Source organism: Neofelis nebulosa, chromosome 3 (genome assembly GCF_028018385.1).
Source record: "Neofelis nebulosa isolate mNeoNeb1 chromosome 3, mNeoNeb1.pri, whole genome shotgun sequence".
NCBI lineage: Eukaryota > Metazoa > Chordata > Mammalia > Carnivora > Felidae > Neofelis > Neofelis nebulosa.
This window is the reverse complement of record NC_080784.1, coordinates 166,217,189-166,235,100: the sequence shown is the minus strand read 5'-3', so window position 1 is coordinate 166,235,100 and position 17,912 is coordinate 166,217,189. Positions and strand designations below refer to the sequence as shown.

Below are 17,912 nucleotides of genomic sequence, written 5' to 3'. Positions count from 1 at the left end.
GAAAGGCTCCTTTGGTTAGTCAGAAGTCTTGGGTTCCAGTCTTGTTCCATTGTTTATAAAGGATTTGACCAGTAGCTACCTCAGAGCATTTTAGTAAGACTATAAATGAGTTACTATGTAAGAAAGAGAAAATGAAATCATAAGAGAAAATGAATGATAATCTTATTAGTAAACCATAAGTGCTATATAAATGATGATGTTACATTACATTCATTTTGATCAGTTTTCCTTGCTATATTTGAAAAGTACTTCTAAAATACAAGATTTTAAAAGTAAAACTAATTTTTAATAATTGTGAAGAGCTTCTTGTAAACATCGTAGGAGTGGCCTGGTTGGCTCAGTTGGTTAAGCATCCGACTTCGGCTCAGGTCATGATCTCACAATTCGTGAGTTCAAGTGCTGACAGCTCAGAGCCTGGAGCATGCTTCAGATTTTGTCTCCTCTCTCTCCCTGCCCCTTGCCCACTTGCATGTGCTCTCTCAAAAGAATAAACATCCTAAAGCCATGAAAACAAGAGTAAGGAATCACCATGGTATTACAGCATCTTAAAAATATCAGTCTACAATAAAAATATGTTCAATGAATTCATAATGAAATGTGTCCCCTCCCTTTTTTTGAGAGAGAAAAGGTGCAAGTGAGAGAGGGGCTGAGAGAGGGTGTGTGTGTGTGGGAGAGAGAGAGAGAGAGAGAGAGAGAGAGAGAGAGAGAAGCAGGGCTCACCTAAGCAGGGCTCATGTTCACCCCAAATGGAGCTCGAGCTCACCCGACGCGGAGCTCGAACTCAAGAACCATGAGATCATGACCTGAGTTGAAGTCAGATGCTTAATGACTGAGCCACCCAGGCACCTTTCTTTTCTTTTCCTTTTTTTTTTTTGAAATGTTTCCCTTTATTCCTTAAATGAGTGCTTTTAATTTCTGAGTCATGATTTATTATTGGATGGGAAACCAATTTAATAGACTGCAACCTGACCCAGAATAAAACATTCATTCATTTAACAAATATTCATTGAGTACTTCCTATGCATGAGGCACACAGGATCAGCTTGAGGAACAAAACAAAGATCCCTGCCTTCTTGGCATTCGGAATTCATCTTTTTTGCCTTAATCAAGGAAATAAAAAGTCCATAATAGCAACAGCCTTATAGGATTACTTTCTCTTAAAAAAAAAAAATCAAACAAAACCAAAACCATAACTGTGTTCAAAACCATTACTGCCCAATGGTGAGTACAGCTTTTGCAGTTAAATTTTAAATACACCAACATCCTGCAGTTCCCCAAAATAGTACCATTCAAAGATTCTCCATTCACTAACGTTACATTAAAAGCAACAACCAAAAAAAGATCCAGGTATGTATTAGGTTGTTGATTTTTTGCATGAAGCCCAGCATGTTTCAAATTCTCTTTTCCTGACTTCCACTGTTTTATTTTTGTGTAAGACAAAAAAAAAAGGAATGATGTTTCTTTTTCTTTCTTCTCATTTGCTTTTCATTTACTATAAAAGAAAAGGTAATCAGTGGTTTAAATTCTCTTTAATTAAAGCTCTATTTTTGAAAGCACTTGTCAAAAAAGCACTTGACGCGAACTATGAAAGGGAGGAGGTACTCAGAAATAAGCAGGACAATGCCAGAGTAACAACACTGCACTATTATTAACATTCTTTTTTCCTCAGGATCTCTTTTCAGTTACCTTTTTTTGAAGACAATCAGATCTCTCTTTTTTTCCCTCCTTCAATAAACAGTCAGGTAACACCATTATCTTTCCTAAGGAAATCGGTAGTTCTCAACCCAAAGCTGATGGAATTTTCCTCGAGGGGCTGGTCTTAGTGCCAAAATGCCTTTATTCTAACAATGTCTTCATTGGGGAAGGGTGGAAAGTTATGAATTATGATTTACGTTCATGGATTTTGTGATTTTCCCCAATAGGATAGACTAATAGATGACTGGGATAAATTTGTAAACTTTATAGTGTTTAGCCTATATCTATCTATCTATCTATCTATCTATCTATATAGATAGATGTATATATATATGATTTTACAGTCTACAAGAAATACATCTTTATTTTTATTTATTTATTTATTTATTTTTTAACATTTATTTATTTTTGAGGCAGGGAGAGACAGAGCATGAACAGGGGAGGGTCAGAGAGAGGGAGACACAGAATCTGAAGCAGGCTCCAGGCTCTGAGCTGTCAGCACAGAGCCCGACGCGGGGCTCGGACCCACGGACCGCGAGATCGTGACCTGAGCCGAAGTCGGCCGCCCAACCGACTGAGCCACCCAGGAGCCCAAGAAATACATCTTTAAAATGAGGTAAGATAAAGTTAACTTAGTCACAAAACAAGGCTACTGTCCTCCTGCCTGAGTTACTAGATTCCTACAAATATCAAAATCCTAGGAACGTCATACCCAATTTTTTCCTGAAGCAATCTAGTACTAGTGGTAGATTTTTTTTCAACATGTTTTTTAGCCACTGGCTAATACTAGATGGACTGGCAAATAACGCTCACAGCGTTGAAGGTTTTTTTTTTTTTTTTTTTTTTTTTTTTTTTTTTTTTTTTTATTTATTTTTTGGGACAGAGAGAGACAGAGCATGAACGGTGGAGGGGCAGAGAGAGAGGGAGACACAGAATCGGAAACGGGCTCCAGGCTCCGAGCCATCAGCCCAGAGCCTGACGCGGGGCTCGAACTCACGGACCGCGAGATCGTGACCTGGCTGAAGTCGGACGCTTAACCGACTGCGCCACCCAGGCGCCCCAAAGCGTTGAAGGTTTTAATTGTTGTTGCAAGCGTGCTTTGTTTTTATGTATTTCGTAAGAGACAATATTATGTTCCCTAATCAAAGTTTTACAAATCAAAATCCAACACTGACCTGTGACTAATGACACCCGCGTCTGCCAGCAGTTCAAATATTCGTACCAGTTGTACTCGCAAAATATCTCGACGCCTGCGACGCTTCATATTCTGTTCCAGAGATAGAAAGATACTAAGTAAAAGTCCTTCCGGGAAGTCGATAGCGAACTTAGGGTTTTAGGGCTCATTGCGATTATTTTGTTTGTGTAATGTGGACTTTGAGCAGTCTGGTGGCCACTGAATCAGAGAGACATGTGCAGATAGTTTGATTAATGAGCCAAATAAAATCACATGACAGTTTGTGCGGCCATACCCCTTGTGTGGGGAGAAAATAAAATCCTATAGTTACCTCACAGTTACAGTTACTTTTAGGTTATTTGCTAATCTGACAACTTCAGAAGAACTGAAGCGGTTAGTCAATGGTTCTCACTGAAAGCAAAAGAATCCCTAAGATGTCCCCCCGAATAGAACAGAAGGGCGGGGAAAATAAAAAAATAACACAAAGGAGAATGAAGAAACCCCACAGATTTTGCTTGTGCCAAAGTTTTCCACTCACGGATTAATTCTGACACAAAAACGAAATACAAAAGAAAAAATTTATCTGATCTTTATGGTATGAACAAATTTGTCTTATTAGAGCCAAAGGACAAATGGCTAGCTTATAATTGCTATAACATCTCCACTGGATTCTGCTTCCAGTGGGAACTCATGTAGTAGGAAGAGACAGATTTGCTGCATCATTTTCTTCTATTGCTCATTATGTCACCATGATGTAATTTTCACAGTACAGAGCAACTAGAAACCTACAAACCCCAGATTCCTGCCTTGCATAAGCAGGCCAATTTGCTGATAACCAGTTCATTACCACTACTAGTTTGTTTAGCTCTTTATAAAGTTTACAGCAATTCATACTCAACAGGATGGTTTCTAAACAGCTTTTGAGGATTTCTGCAACGTTTTAACTGACTTGTTTTCATCTCATCCCTGTAGAAAGACTGAGCCTACAGCACTCGAAATAAATCTTACATTCAAGGCACATCATTGTACCCATCTATTCACTTGCTATGATGACTTCTCTCCCCTGAAATTCTGAAGTATAAATATTGCTACTTAATTTTGCTTCCATTTCCATTTTCCTCTGGTAATCCTTTAACTTTCATGCTATACTGTAATCAACATGATCATTCTGAAACAAAAGTCTAATCAATTACTAAATGGGGATACTATCACTACTCCACCAGGCTAAATTAAAGAAAGGAAATAAAGAAGTACAGATGCTGTCTTACAGTTTCTAAAGAGTAACTATTATCCCCATCTCCCTCTCCTGTTTTAATTCCTTGGTGACATAAAGAGCAGTGATTCTCAGTCATCTACACCAGGCTCATCTACAGTGGTTTTTAGAAGATTTCTGGGCTCCATTCCAGGGATTCTCATTCAACAGGCCCAGGAATCTATAATTTTTAGGAAGCTCTCCAGGCAATTCTCGGATGCCTATGCCATACGGTAACCACTGGACTACTAAATAAAGCAGAGACCAGGAGTCTGTCATGAGATAATTCCTACCTTGCTTTGCAGCATAACCAATCACTTTCTCCATAATATAATCATGCAAAAGAATCTGCAGTGTTCAAATTCTTTCATAAAGTTTGCAAATGCTATTTCTCTGCCTAGAATGTCTTCCCCTTGCTTATCCACCAAGGAATGTGCTTCAAACTTCAGCTCAAATATTGGTGCTTCCTGCCTACTTTTCCTTCACAGGCAGAGCCAGAGGCTTTTCCTCTCTACAGTCTGTACAACCTCTTACCTATGACTTCGTTTGAGTGAATAACACATTGTTATAGTTATGGTTTGCATATCTGCAAACTTTTAGAAACCAGACCTGCGGTTTCTAAAAGTTGCTCAGGACAGAACACAAACCTATAGATTTGGGAATGTAAACCTGGGGTTGGCAAAATATGGACCTCACAGGCCAAATCTGGCCCACTTCTGCCTAAATAAAATTTTATTGCAATCTAGTTGCGTCCCTTTGTTTAGTAGTCTATGCAGCGAAACTGAGCAGTTGCAACAGAGACAGTAGGACCTGCAAAGGTGAAAATATTTACTCTCTGGCCATTTACAGGAAGTTTGCTGACCCATCTAGATCCTGACTGCCCTCACTCTAGTTATAGAAATTTAATATCTTTTATGTAACGAGTTTCTGCATACAGATCTCCTGTGAGGGGGGGGAAAGAGTTTTGTATATTAAAAAAAGTGTTTAGAACTACTTTAGACGATCTTTTACGTAATTACTTCTCAATTTCTAAGTTTTGACAAAATTCTATGTCTAATTTTGACATAGAATATAGAAGACAAGTACTTGATGAATATTTAATGGTAGAAAAGTACACACTTACCTCTGGCCTTCTTTCGAGTGCTTCTTTAATTATGGGATGCAATTCCTCTATTAGTTCCCTAGAAGGGAAGTGATATATTTTTAAATTAATAGTTGAATGGGTATAATCTGTTGTGCAAATATGTAAACACTAATATAATGATGTGAAATGCAAGTGTTAACCCTAATTCTACTGTTTTAATCTTTTTTTAATGTTTATTTATTTTTGAGAGTGAGAGAGAAACACACACAGAGTGCAAGCAGGGGAGGGGCAGAGAGAGACGGAGACAGAATCTGAAACAGGCTCCAGGCTCCAAGCTGTCAGCACAGAGCCCGATGTGGGGGCTCGAACTCGTGAACCACGAGATCATGACCTGAGCCAAAGTCAGACGCTTAACCAACTGAGCCACCCAGGTGCCCCCTAATTCTACTGTTTCCAACACAATCCTTATTGTTTTGTTTTGGTTACAAAAGAACATATGCACACTGTAGAATATTTGGAAAGCAGAAAAAAATGGGATAGGCCACTTATTCTAATTCACAGAGGTAAGTACCATTAAGACTGTTGTTCCATCATTTTGAGCCCACACACATTTTATATAGTTGAAACCCTATCATACATGGGATGGTATCCTTTTTCCCATTAATATAAGCATAATGACTTTTAAATGCCATTAATTTATTCATAATATTCTTTTATAGAGTAGGATACCACAATTTTCCTAACCACTTTCATTTGTCACTGATTCATTAAATTTTATGTAATTTTTAAAGCTTTTTAAATTATTTATTACTATTATTTTTAAATATTTATTTACTTTTGAGAGAGACAGAGCTTGAGCAGGGGAAAGGCAGAGAGACAGACAGATAGGCAGACAGACACAGAATCTGAAACAGGCTCCATGCTCTGAGCTGTCAGCACAGAGCCCAATGTGGGGCTCACACCCATGAACTCTGAGATTGTGACCTCAGCTGAAGTTGGATGCTGAACCGACTGAGCCACCCAGGTGTCCCTAAATTTTTTTTTTTTTTTTTTTGAGAGAGACAGAGACAGAGACAGAGAATCCCAAGCAGGCTCTTTGGTGTTAATGCAGAGCCTGATGAGGGGCTTGAACTCACCAACTGTGACACCATGACTTGAGCCCATGTCGGACATTTAACTGACTAAGCCACCTAGGCACTCCTGAAGATTTTAAGTAATCTCTACACCTAACGTGGAGCTTGAACTTACAACCATAAGATCAAGAGTTGCATGCTCTACTGACTGAGCTGGCCAGGTGCCCCAATTTTATCTAATTTTTGTTGTTATAAATACTACCTCAGTGAATATCTTTGCCTTCATTTCTGATTATCTCCTTAGGATTAATTCTTATAAATAGCATTAATGAGTTAAAGGGTATGAACTTCATGAAAATGATAACTTTATCTTTGCTTATATTATGGCTTTGAATTGTAAATGTGATCATTGTGGATAATTGGAAAAATAAAAAAGGATAATAAGAAAACACAATGCATCCACAATTTCATCATCTATGGAAACTACTGCAGATATTTACAGTTTTTGCCTGAGGATTGTTTCTCTTTATGAGAATTTGTTTTTTAAGAATCTGAGATCATCTTTGGATCCTATTTTTTCCATTAGCACAATAATGTATTTACTTATCACAAAATAATTTTCCAAGACTTCATTTATGATGAACGCCACCCCACAAATACAGACACATAATAATTAGCTAACCTAGTCTCTGCTGTATGTGTTATCTCAGAGATGAAACATCAAACACCACCTGAGATCAATGGAGGACAATCTCAAAAGAATGACTACAAGGCCCAGCAGGCAAGGCAAGGACCAAGCAGAATCTCAGGCAAAAATGAAGGATTTTTTTCATTAGTATAAAAAATATCAAGGATGACATAAATATGTACGTAAATATTTCTTTTACAAATAACCTAATACTGGGGGCGCCTGGGTGGCTCAGCTGGTTGAGCGTACGACTTTGGCTCAGGTCATAATCTCGTGGTTCGTGGGTTCGAGCCCCACATCGGGCTCTGTGCTGACAGCTCGGAGCCTGGAGCCTGCTTCGGATTCTGTCTCCCTCGCTCTCTGCCCCTTCCTGCCTCCCTCTCACTCTCTTTCTCTCTCTGAAAAATAAATAAACATTAAAATAAATAAATAAATAAAAAATAACCTAATTCGCTTGAATAAGAACAGGAAAAATGATACTTTTAGCCAATAGACCAAAACTGTAAAATAATCACATCACTGTGTAAATAGGTAGAAAAGTATTAAAAATTTACATGGCATTTTATCATTTTTAGAACCTATTTATACAGAATAGATATGTGATTTTCACAGTCATTCTGTGAAGAATATCGGGTAATTCTTATCTGTTCAGTCAAAATGAAGAAATAAAGGATCAGAGAAATTACAGGACTCATTAAATGTTACATGGCTAGTTACCTGGTAAACGTCAGGACTGACATGAACTGTCCAGATAGTAAGTACTCTATCACGCCTTCTCTCCAACACTACATTAGCTGGTTTAGTGCATAGAGAACACAAACGAAGATAATTACCTAAAAGCTCCTGGGTTGGTCCTGCCAAGACCTAGAACAAGGGATTCTGTGATCTCTATGCTCTCAGAGCGCATCATTGGAACTATGTGCTTAAACAAGGATGATGGGGATGGGATGCCGATAATCTGGAAAAAAATAGGTATTTATAGCAGCCGTTAATGACAGTACATCCAATTAAATAATTTGGTACTTCATCCACATTTCATCAACATTTCATCAAGGGCCATGGAAAGATGGAATTTTTCTGTGAACGGGGCTTCAAAATTCACCTGTGGTGCACATAATCTAAAAACATTAAATGACTTGTCCAATGTTTCGCTGCAAGTTCATTAAAAGAATTCGGGCTCTGTGGGTCTCCTAATTTCTTACAGACACTTACCATCAGATAATAGGCTGATTCCCTCCATCTGATAGTCTATGTCTTTTGATCCATAAAAACCAATGAAAAAAAAATTCCTTCTACAAGAGTCACTGGTGTTAAAGAAAGACTCTCAGGTCTTAGGTTTTCTAAATTTTCTCCAACCACCTCGCAACATTTTGTGTCACAGCATGAAGGCTATACAACTGTTATTACCAAGTATCATTGGTACCACTACATAATTTAGGGAAATTCGACGAAGGTATTTATTTAAACGATTTATTTTGGATACTGAGAAGTGTGAAAACTATAGAAAATAAATAAGGAAAAGTGGGGATGAAGATTCCTTTAAAAAATTCACTACAATGAATTCAGCGAGCATGACCCTCCATCAGTACAACAGTGTTCGTGTGTATACATATGAAATTGATCCCAGTAAGGAATCGATAGTCATGCGATTTCTTGCACTATTTCCATCGTTAGTACAAGCAACACACTTTTCAACCAAATGCCTTTATGGTCCTGGAAAAGACACTTGAAAACCATTATTTGATGGTGCCATTCAAATTCAGGGGCAGGTTGGGAAGCCTTACTTTGGAATCAATGCTATAGCCACTATCAGGCGTAGACGCCAGCGTCTCGGGAGGAGAACACCTCACGGAACCTGCAGATGTTGAAGAGGTCGTGGATGTCGCCGCACTGCAGCAAAGGAGCAGATAGTTTCTCCACAGGCCGACGTAGGAGTCACTGCTTGTGGTAGTGTTCACTTTCTTAGCATTGATGGGGCTGCTAAGGGGGAAAACAGCAAGAGAAACAGGTGAATGCAAACAATATGACATTTTTTGAAGTTTTCTTTAACTAAAGCTAAATGCTATCAATTTAGGAGAGATGGTTAACATACGGTTTTATTACCACCGCTGCTAAAGCCCTGTGGAATGGCAGTAAGACATAAATGAATAACATATTTGACTGAAAATTAAAACATAGCATCATTTTAACATCATCTATTATTCTTGTGACCAAAGTTAATATTTCAACAGGCCACATTTTATAACTTCTTATACATGCTCGATGTGAAAAAAAAAAAAAAAACACATGAAAACAAAATGAAAATCCCCTTTATCCCACATCCAAGTAAGCACAGTATATTCTTTTACAAATCTTCAATTCATATACAAACATGTTGAATATATCTTCTTTAACTCACAAAAACTGAACAATACTGTTTTTTTTTGTTTTGTACTTGTATGTACTTAACGTGTTTTAAACATCTTCCACTAAAAGACTATACTTCTGCGACATCATTTTTTTAAATTTTTTTTTTGTTTTATTTTACATCTATTTAGTTTTGATACAGACAGAGCACAAGTGGGGGAGAGGCAGAGAGAGAAGGAGACACAGAATCCAAAGCAGGCTCCAGGCTCTGAGCTGTCAGCACAGAGCCCAACGCGGGGCTCAAACTCACAAACCGCGAGATCATGACCTGAGCCGAAGTCGAACGCTCAACCGATTGAGCCACCCAGGTGCCCCAGTGCGACATCATTTTTGATGACTGTATGCTATATTACTATAGAGATCAGGTTTTATTGTCTAAATTTTCATTATTGGGCATTTTAACTAATAGAAATTTTTCCCTATAATACACAACACTATACATTTGAATATATGCTTAATTAAAATAAAATTTTAATTATTTTCTTGGGTAAATTCCTAAAAATGGAACTGCAGTGTCAAAAGAGTATCCACATTTTTAAGGATTCGGTCAAATTTCTGTCTTGAAACATTAGACCAATAAAATATGTTGGAACAATTCCATAAATGTTTCCAAACACCAAATTCTGTTGGGATTAAGGAATGAGAGGAAAACAAAACAGAAAAATACTAACACATAGTCCTTAGCTTCAGTACATTTATATATTAAGATAAACAAAGCAAACATATCACTTCATTAATTCATCAACAGTGTTTTACTGTTTTAGAAAATATTGTGGCAGCAGTAAAAACAAAATAAAACAACCCTGTTAAAAATCACTACCAGCAGGTCACTTGGGTGGCTCAGGTGGTTGAGTGACCAAGTCTTTATCTTGGCTCAGGATCTCACCATTCATGAGTTCGAGCCTTGCATCAGGTTCTGTGCTGACAGCACGGAGCCTGCTTGGGACTCTCTCTCGCTCCCTTTCTTTCTGCCCCTCCCTGGCTCTCGCTCTCTCTCTCTCTCTGTCTCAAAAATAAATAAAAATAAACTTAAAAAAAAATCACTACCATCATGAGTACTGCGGAAGATATACAATACAGAAATGAATAAAACAACATCAGATAGTGCCAACTGTGATGAAGAATGATAGAGGAGATAGAGAATGGCAGTAGGAGAGGAGCTTCTAATTTAAAACATGGTAATTAGGGGAGACTAAGATAAGGTCATTAATGTTATGCAAGGTGGCAAGTGTCAATTTCCACTAAATAAATAATACTTGCTACATAATACCTGAGAATCTACATAGATATATAATAAGCATGGATACACATATCGAAAAACCAAAAATATCTATATTCAAATCCAAAAGAAGGAATGATTACTCTGGGTTGGGAGATGTAAGAGAAGGCTTTAAAAATAAGGTGGGGGGCGCCTGGGTGGCTCAGTTGGTTAAGCGTCCGACTTCGGCTCAGGTCACGATCTCGCGGTATGTGAGTTCGAGCCCCGCATCGGGCTCTGTGCTGACTGCTCAGAGCCTGGAGCCTGTTTCAGATTCTGTGTCTCCCTCTCTCTCTGACCCTCCCCCGTTCATGCTCTGTCTCTCTCTATCTCAAAGATAAATAAATGTTAAAAAAAAAAAAAAAAAAAAAAATTTTTTAAATAAGGTGGAATTTGAGATACAGCAGATGTCGACATACAGAAGACAGAGAAGACAAAAGGCATTCTAGGTTCATGTGAACTAAAACTCAAGATAGTGGAAACTGTAGTCACATGCGGTGAACTTGGAGAAGTTTGTGTGGTTCTAACCTAAGAACACATGGACAGCAATGACAGAGAGTAAGGGAAAAGTATAGGCTAGAGCCAGGTTTGGAGAGCCTTTAATGACCCTAAGGTGTTAGGTTCGTCCAGGGGTTGGGTTTATACGGGCAACTTATATGATGAGAGGCCTCATTCCATGTGATCTGATAAAACGTACCGGATAAAGTGAAATCGGGAACTCAAATTCAGGTTCAAAAATACTATACTTAAGAGCAAGAAGAAATTAACTGCAGTTTATGATGACCTTGTTTAACACCCTATCACATCATCAGTTATTCCAAATCTTTGCCATTATCCCCAATGCCATCATCACTAATCCCTGTCACCAGATGACTTCCTTATAATGTCATCAGGAAAAGTAAGGTCACTGTGCTTGATGTCTCTTCACTTTGCACCCTTCCTCTATACGCTCATCTATATCCAGATCCACACTCCTCTCCAGATCCTCTGCTCCTTAATTCTTCAGTACAGATTCATCAGACCCATACTACGTACCAAGCGGTATGCTATTAAGTGAACCAACAATTTGGTGAGACTGAATTACATGAAAAGGATGAAGGGATTATGAGACTACATCCTTTACATCTTTCGTCTCCCCTCCGCCCCCTCTTATACATCAGTCTGTTATGGCAGGTTATTTACTTGTGGAATTTCCAACTTGTACAACTTTTCAAATACGTACTTATAAAAACTGACAGTCTACACATTCTAAAATTTACACTAGGAAAACAACTTACTTTATATCAACCTGTGGGGACAATAACTGAAGTCTTGTGTATGCAAACATCCAAGCATAGCTCACAGCTGTACAGCAGTGTTTGGGAAGGTTTTCTTGCTTTAAAAAACTGGAGAGACTTATAATCCATGGGTCTTGGCCTTGGGTCACATGTGCAAATACCCATATGTGTGATGGGCTGATCACATCAAACTGGTGGCTGATAGGAGAAGAGTTCCATTCTGCTAATGTCTGTAAATCTATCGAGCTAGGGCAATACAGCAAAGTAGTCTGCGTAGAGAAAACAGCAAAGAATTATCGCACATTTCTGTAAGTTTCAGAGTTTTGCCATATGGATTGCATTAAACTCTAAGTGGCCTCTTGGTAGTTTCTAGAACAGAGGTAATAATGAGGTCCAAGAAAGGTTTAAGGGAGTAGTGAATTCCTGAAATTGCATATAAAGTTTTTTTGTGTGTACGTGTGTACATGGGTTTTTCTGGAGAAAGATTCCAGAGGTTTTATTAGTCTCAAAAGGATCTATGAACCAAAAAGGTGAAGAACCACAACTTACATAATTCATATATGAATAATCAACTTTCATGGGCATACTAAAACTAAGAGGGAACTGAAAAATGGACCATTAACTTTATGCTGACATGCCCTATATATGCACAGGCAGAAGAGACAGGAAAACAGACTCCTCTCCAGAGGTACATATTCTTAAATATTTGTTCAATGATAATTCCAAGCTATTATACTGAAGAGATAAAGATTTACCTTCAGAGCAACTTATGTGTCATTCAAGCAACAACAAAGACACAACAAAGTCTTAAACTGAACAGAGGTCCAATTCACTCTATCATTCAACAGATATTTACAAAAATACCCATTATAAGCCAGGCATGGCTTTAGGCATGAGAAGAGTCATTCATTATTCTTTTTGTTGGCATAAATCGTAGTTAATAATCTAAAGCAGAATTCTTTAAACTGAAAAGATTTATAATCGATCTCTTAGGTTTACAAAATTGTATTACTGTCTCCCTTGGTTATACATTAAGTTGCGAATTATAAGAGCTAAGTGTTACACTCAAAGCCCAGAAACCTTGTCCATGTGTTCCAAACAGGAACAAAAAAGAAAATTCAAGTAGTAAAGTTTGATGGTTATTTTTATGTCCATCTTGAAATCTTAACGTAAGACCTTTGTAAAAAAAAAAAAAAAATCAAGCCCAGCTAAGAAAGTTTAGTTGCATTTGCTAACAAAGTGTTTTTCTCCATCTTAATGAGTCAAATTAATTATAACTGGGGCATAAAATACTCTTCAATGCATTATATTTGTAAAGGAAATTCACGTATGCATGTATGTATGGCTAAAGTTCCAAGGCAAGACTGAATAGCATGAAATCATGACAGTTACCTGATCAGCTCCAGTGAGATGTATGAAGCTCTCAAGAATGGATGGGCTCAGCCTGTCCATCACATCTATGGCTAATTCATCATCACCCTATAAAAAAGTGAGCACATGTCTAAAAATAAATTTAGGAATGATTAAGAAAAGCCAAACCTAAGAAAACATAAAAAAACTGCACATCAGCACTATTTGTTACAAATGGAATTGAAGGCAGCTGGGTTAGTTTAGACCAGGTCAAAAAGCCTTTGTTACTTTGTTATAAGTTAAGTTATGCTTGCATGGTAGCAACAGAATGAACAAAAGAATAGTTTTTATGTACTTTCATTAGATAATTAAATGATATACCTAAATCTTACCTTAGGTATTTCCAAAAGTGCAAACAAAGCCCGTATTTCTCTAAGGACACTGACAGCTAATCTCCTAGTGGCAGGTCGACTGCTACAGAGAATGACAAGTGCAAACCCTTCGACCACATGGAATACGTTGGAATACGGGCTCCTTTCCAGAGGAGGGGGATGAGAAGCTCCATTAGCCAAACCATGCTTGAAAAATAAAAAGAAGTTAAAAATAAAACAAAAGAATATGTGTAGACATTCCAGTATAACCATTAATTAAAGAATAAACCAAATTATATACATTATAGCTATAGGTCTGCCTCAGCTCAAGTAACTTAAATAATATTTAATTCACAAAAATGTAACACCGCAGGGGCTCCTGGGTGGCTCAGTCGGTTGAGCTTTCAACTTCAGCTCAGGTGATGATCCCATGGTTTGGTTCATGAGCTTGGGCCCCACATTGGGCTCGCTGCTGTCAGTGCAGAGCCCACTTTGGATCCTCTGTTACCCTCTCTCTGACCCTCCCCTGCTCATCCTCTCTCTCTCTCTCTCTCTCTCAAAAATAAACATTAAAAAAAATGTAACAGTGTACACAGAGATAAAAAGCTTTTTAACTGGCAGTCTAAATATGAATTGTGTATGGAGCTTCTGGCATTCTCTGGTTACTTTGTAAACTTGGAGCTGACACTGTTAATCACTCTTGGCCTAACACTTCTTTGTGGAAAATGAAGGGACTGAATTGGGACAATTTGAACTCAAAGTGTAGACTAGCAGCATAGCATCACCTAGGAGCTTGTTGGAAATAGGGGTTCTTGGGCTTCTCTCCATGCTCACTGAAGGCTGCGAGCTAGATTGATTTAGATGACCCTGCTCTAAAATTCCAAGGTTCTAGGGCAATATGTTATATAAATCAAGAAGCTGAGTACCTTTCATGGTAAAGGAGCAGACAAACCACATATGTGAAGCAGGGACTAGTGCCATGGGTAAAACAATCAAATAACTCAAATGGAATACTTCCCAAAATTGTTACATCAGCTTTAAATATACTGGAAACAGCCTAAATGTAAGCTAGAATTGCCTCTACTCTCTGTGTTCATTCAGAACCAACTGTTACGAAAGGAAGAGGGTTGGAAAGGTTGGACACACGAACACTATATATATTTTTTTTTAAATTTTTTTTCAACATTTTTAATTTATTTTTGGGACAGAGAGAGACAGAGCATGAAAGGGGGAGGGGCAGAGAGAGAGGGAGACACAGAATCGGAAACAGGCTCCAGGCTCCGAGCCATCAGCCCAGAGCCCGACGCGGGGCTCGAACTCACGGACCGCGAGATCGTGACCTGGCTGAAGTCGGACGCTTAACCGACTGCGCCACCCAGGCGCCCCACGAACACTATATTTAACATCTGAACTGCAGGGAGGTTTAGTTTACGGATTATAAGACTTCGAAAGCAAACAAAACCAATCAAATGTTTAGTTTTCAAGAAATCAATAGATATTAACATGACTGTTGGTCAGTTACCACTGACCACATACAAAGGGACAAAACAAAAGACTCTGGTACCTGGGAGTCCTGGTTTTTGTTGTGCATTTGGGTTGCCTGTTTCCACTGATTTATTAATTGTACCAACATCTTTACAGCATTATCAAGAAGCGTGGGATGGACATCAGTCACTTCACGAACAATAAAATAAACAAATCCTGAAAGAACATCCTCCCGCCAATCTGGAAAATCAAGCATTAGTGCCTGCAGGGTATTGAAAGCCAGAGCACGTAGTTCTTCATCCATATGAATTGTGAGCCTACCAAGAACAAAATTCCATTAGCAAACCTCAGAACCTTCCACGTAGTTTCATCATCTAAAACCTAAAACTAAGAACTTAAAAAAAGATGTCCTCCTCCCTGGTTTGTAAGAAGTATGAGGATGGGAACCAATGTTCCCTTTTTGTGTATATTCACCCTTAGGTTATTCTCGTGTTTAAATTCACATATGAATCCATTAATGTTAGTTGGTGTTTTTAAAAAAACTTCAGGAAAGTTTGATCATAATGAAAATGCACTTGAAAAAATACAGATCAGCATATCAGAATTACATTTTAAAAATTCTTTAATCCTTAAAATGCTGTATGTTTTCTTGTAATCAAAAATTATATCCGCTCATACAATATCTAAGCATTATTTCACATTTATGTAGTCCTTTGCTATGACTAGAAAGAACGTGATTTGTCTCTGTCCTTTTCATGCTGCTGAGGTTACAGTTAAACTATAAGATGGCCGATTGTGAACAAGAAAATAGAATAAACCCAGATGAAATCAAGTTAACAGAGATAATTCTCGAAGGCGAGCATGAGAGTAAATTTGCAGTAATATAAATGGAATGTACCTGAGGGGAAAAAGGGTGATCTAACACGGAAGTCCCTAAAGGGAGTTTAAATCTAAGCAAATTGGAGAAGAGGCTGTATAAAATTACCTTTTAGAGACACCAAAACAATCGGAGGACATGAACGTAATATGAGCTAACGGATTTTACCAGAACATAAAGAGAACGATCAACAAGAAAACCATAAAAGATGGCCCCAGTAGTGAAGCTACCAATATGTAATACTCTGTGAGCAGGAGTTTCTGATTTGGGGCTGAACAGGATTACTTTAGCGACTGACCATCAAAACACATGCATCAGTGTTGGAAACAGCTTGAACGAGTAAGATTAATAGGTGATATTAAGCATGTGCCACAACTACATGCTTAGGAAGCTGCGAGGGTGGAGTCATCCTCACGGACAGAGGAGGAAAGCCGTGGGCTTTAGGTGGAAGGAGATGTCACAGTCTTCACCCTGCTGAACTCAATTCTGGTCTTCACTAAGCCAACCTTCAACCGGCAATGAGACTGAAGAGAAAACTTACTATAGCTAGACAGACTTGCGGTTAGCCCCACGAAACGGCAGCAGTGAGAGCAGCCCGTCAGAGCCATCACAGGGGATCAGATTAAGGATCTCTAGCCCAGCGTTCTGTCTCTGATAGAGGCACCAAGGGAGGTACTGTGGAGGCACAGAGACTGTCTCCACGATGCTGACTTTAAAGGTTATTTCAACATCCTTTAAATCTTCATGCCCATCTTACACCTATCTGTGTAACTCAGGCTATATACGCATGAGTTCACCACTGTGTAGAGAACAACAGGGTGGCCTGACTAATTTAAGGCAGAGGAATTAACTTTCCTTAGACATAGCATACAGGTCTACAAATGCAAATCTTTGTTTTGCTTACTTGCTTTAAAAACAAACAAAAACAGGATTTAGACGTTGCAATTCCAAATGATCAGAATGGGGGACAAAATAGAGCAGAACGCAGAATCTTCCTTTCTGCTGAAGTAAGCTAATTAGTTAATTAATATCACAGGAAAAGGATGCAAAGTAAATCAAGTCGCAAAGCTGTCATTTACTGTTCAGATGTTTGCTCCCTTCACCAGGCTCCTCCATCCCTGACCCTTGTAGAGGGAGTTTCGTTTTGGCGGGGGGATATGGGACCATTAAGCCACAAATGTGCAGGCGAGTTAAATTAGGGCGAGTAGAAAGAGTGCAACTGAGTGAGAGCTGTTTACTGTTTTCCCAAGAATAACATTACAAATCATTACACCTCTTTTCCTTCCCTAACTCTGACATGAACTTTGCAACTCTTCAATTCACAGCAAAAAATTAAGAGAGTGCAAAGGGATGAATTTATCTCATGATGCAAAGTCTCCAAGTAACTCCTTTTCTCTCCTCGTCATCCTGAACAGAGACAAATGCCATTCTGTATCTTGATGGCAACCTGCAAAGGTTGAGGACAGGATAGTGATGGCTGTGTGTGGTGCTAGGAGTTTTCGCAGAGGAGGTCAAAGGGGTTGCTAGAGAAGTCTATTAACTGTTCACGGCGAATTTAACTTAAGTCCGTGGTAAGTGCTTGGCAGGGAGTAAACATCTTTCAGTACAGTCAAGTATCACTGCTCTGTGACAGTCATTACACCTGGCTTTTCATTTAGAGTGGGGACAAGCAGACCATGGCTCAAGGGCCAGAATGTACAAGGCACCATAGGAACACAGTCACACCCCATCCTTTCCCTGAGGTCCGTGGCTGTTTTTGCCTTGCACTGCAGAGAGGAGCAGCTGTGATGCTGACCATATGACCTGCAAATCCTAAAATACTCACTATGTCATCCTTACAGAAGCAGCTTGCTGACCCCTTACCTACGGAATCCCTATGTACATTGACAAAGCAGCTTCCAACAAGCCTTCCCCTCAACTTA

The 17,912-nt window shown here is 38.7% G+C and overlaps 1 protein-coding gene across 11 annotated transcripts in view; it reads right to left on the bottom strand.

Annotated features, from left to right (window-relative positions):
* Positions 1–17,912, bottom strand: part of FRYL (FRY like transcription coactivator) — a 272,003-nt gene that overhangs the window by 81,790 nt on the left and 172,301 nt on the right. For all 11 annotated transcript variants that reach the window (XM_058722642.1, XM_058722640.1, XM_058722639.1 and 8 more), the window contains 8 exons: positions 15,193–15,430; positions 13,650–13,835; positions 13,300–13,386; positions 11,908–12,176; positions 8,751–8,946; positions 7,800–7,924; positions 5,245–5,302; positions 2,871–2,962 (listed from right to left, as the gene is read on the bottom strand). In XM_058722642.1, coding sequence (XP_058578625.1) covers positions 2,871–2,962; positions 5,245–5,302; positions 7,800–7,924; positions 8,751–8,946; positions 11,908–12,176; positions 13,300–13,386; positions 13,650–13,835; positions 15,193–15,430 — 1,251 coding nt within the window. The remainder of the gene's footprint in view (positions 1–2,870; positions 2,963–5,244; positions 5,303–7,799; positions 7,925–8,750; positions 8,947–11,907; positions 12,177–13,299; positions 13,387–13,649; positions 13,836–15,192; positions 15,431–17,912) is intronic.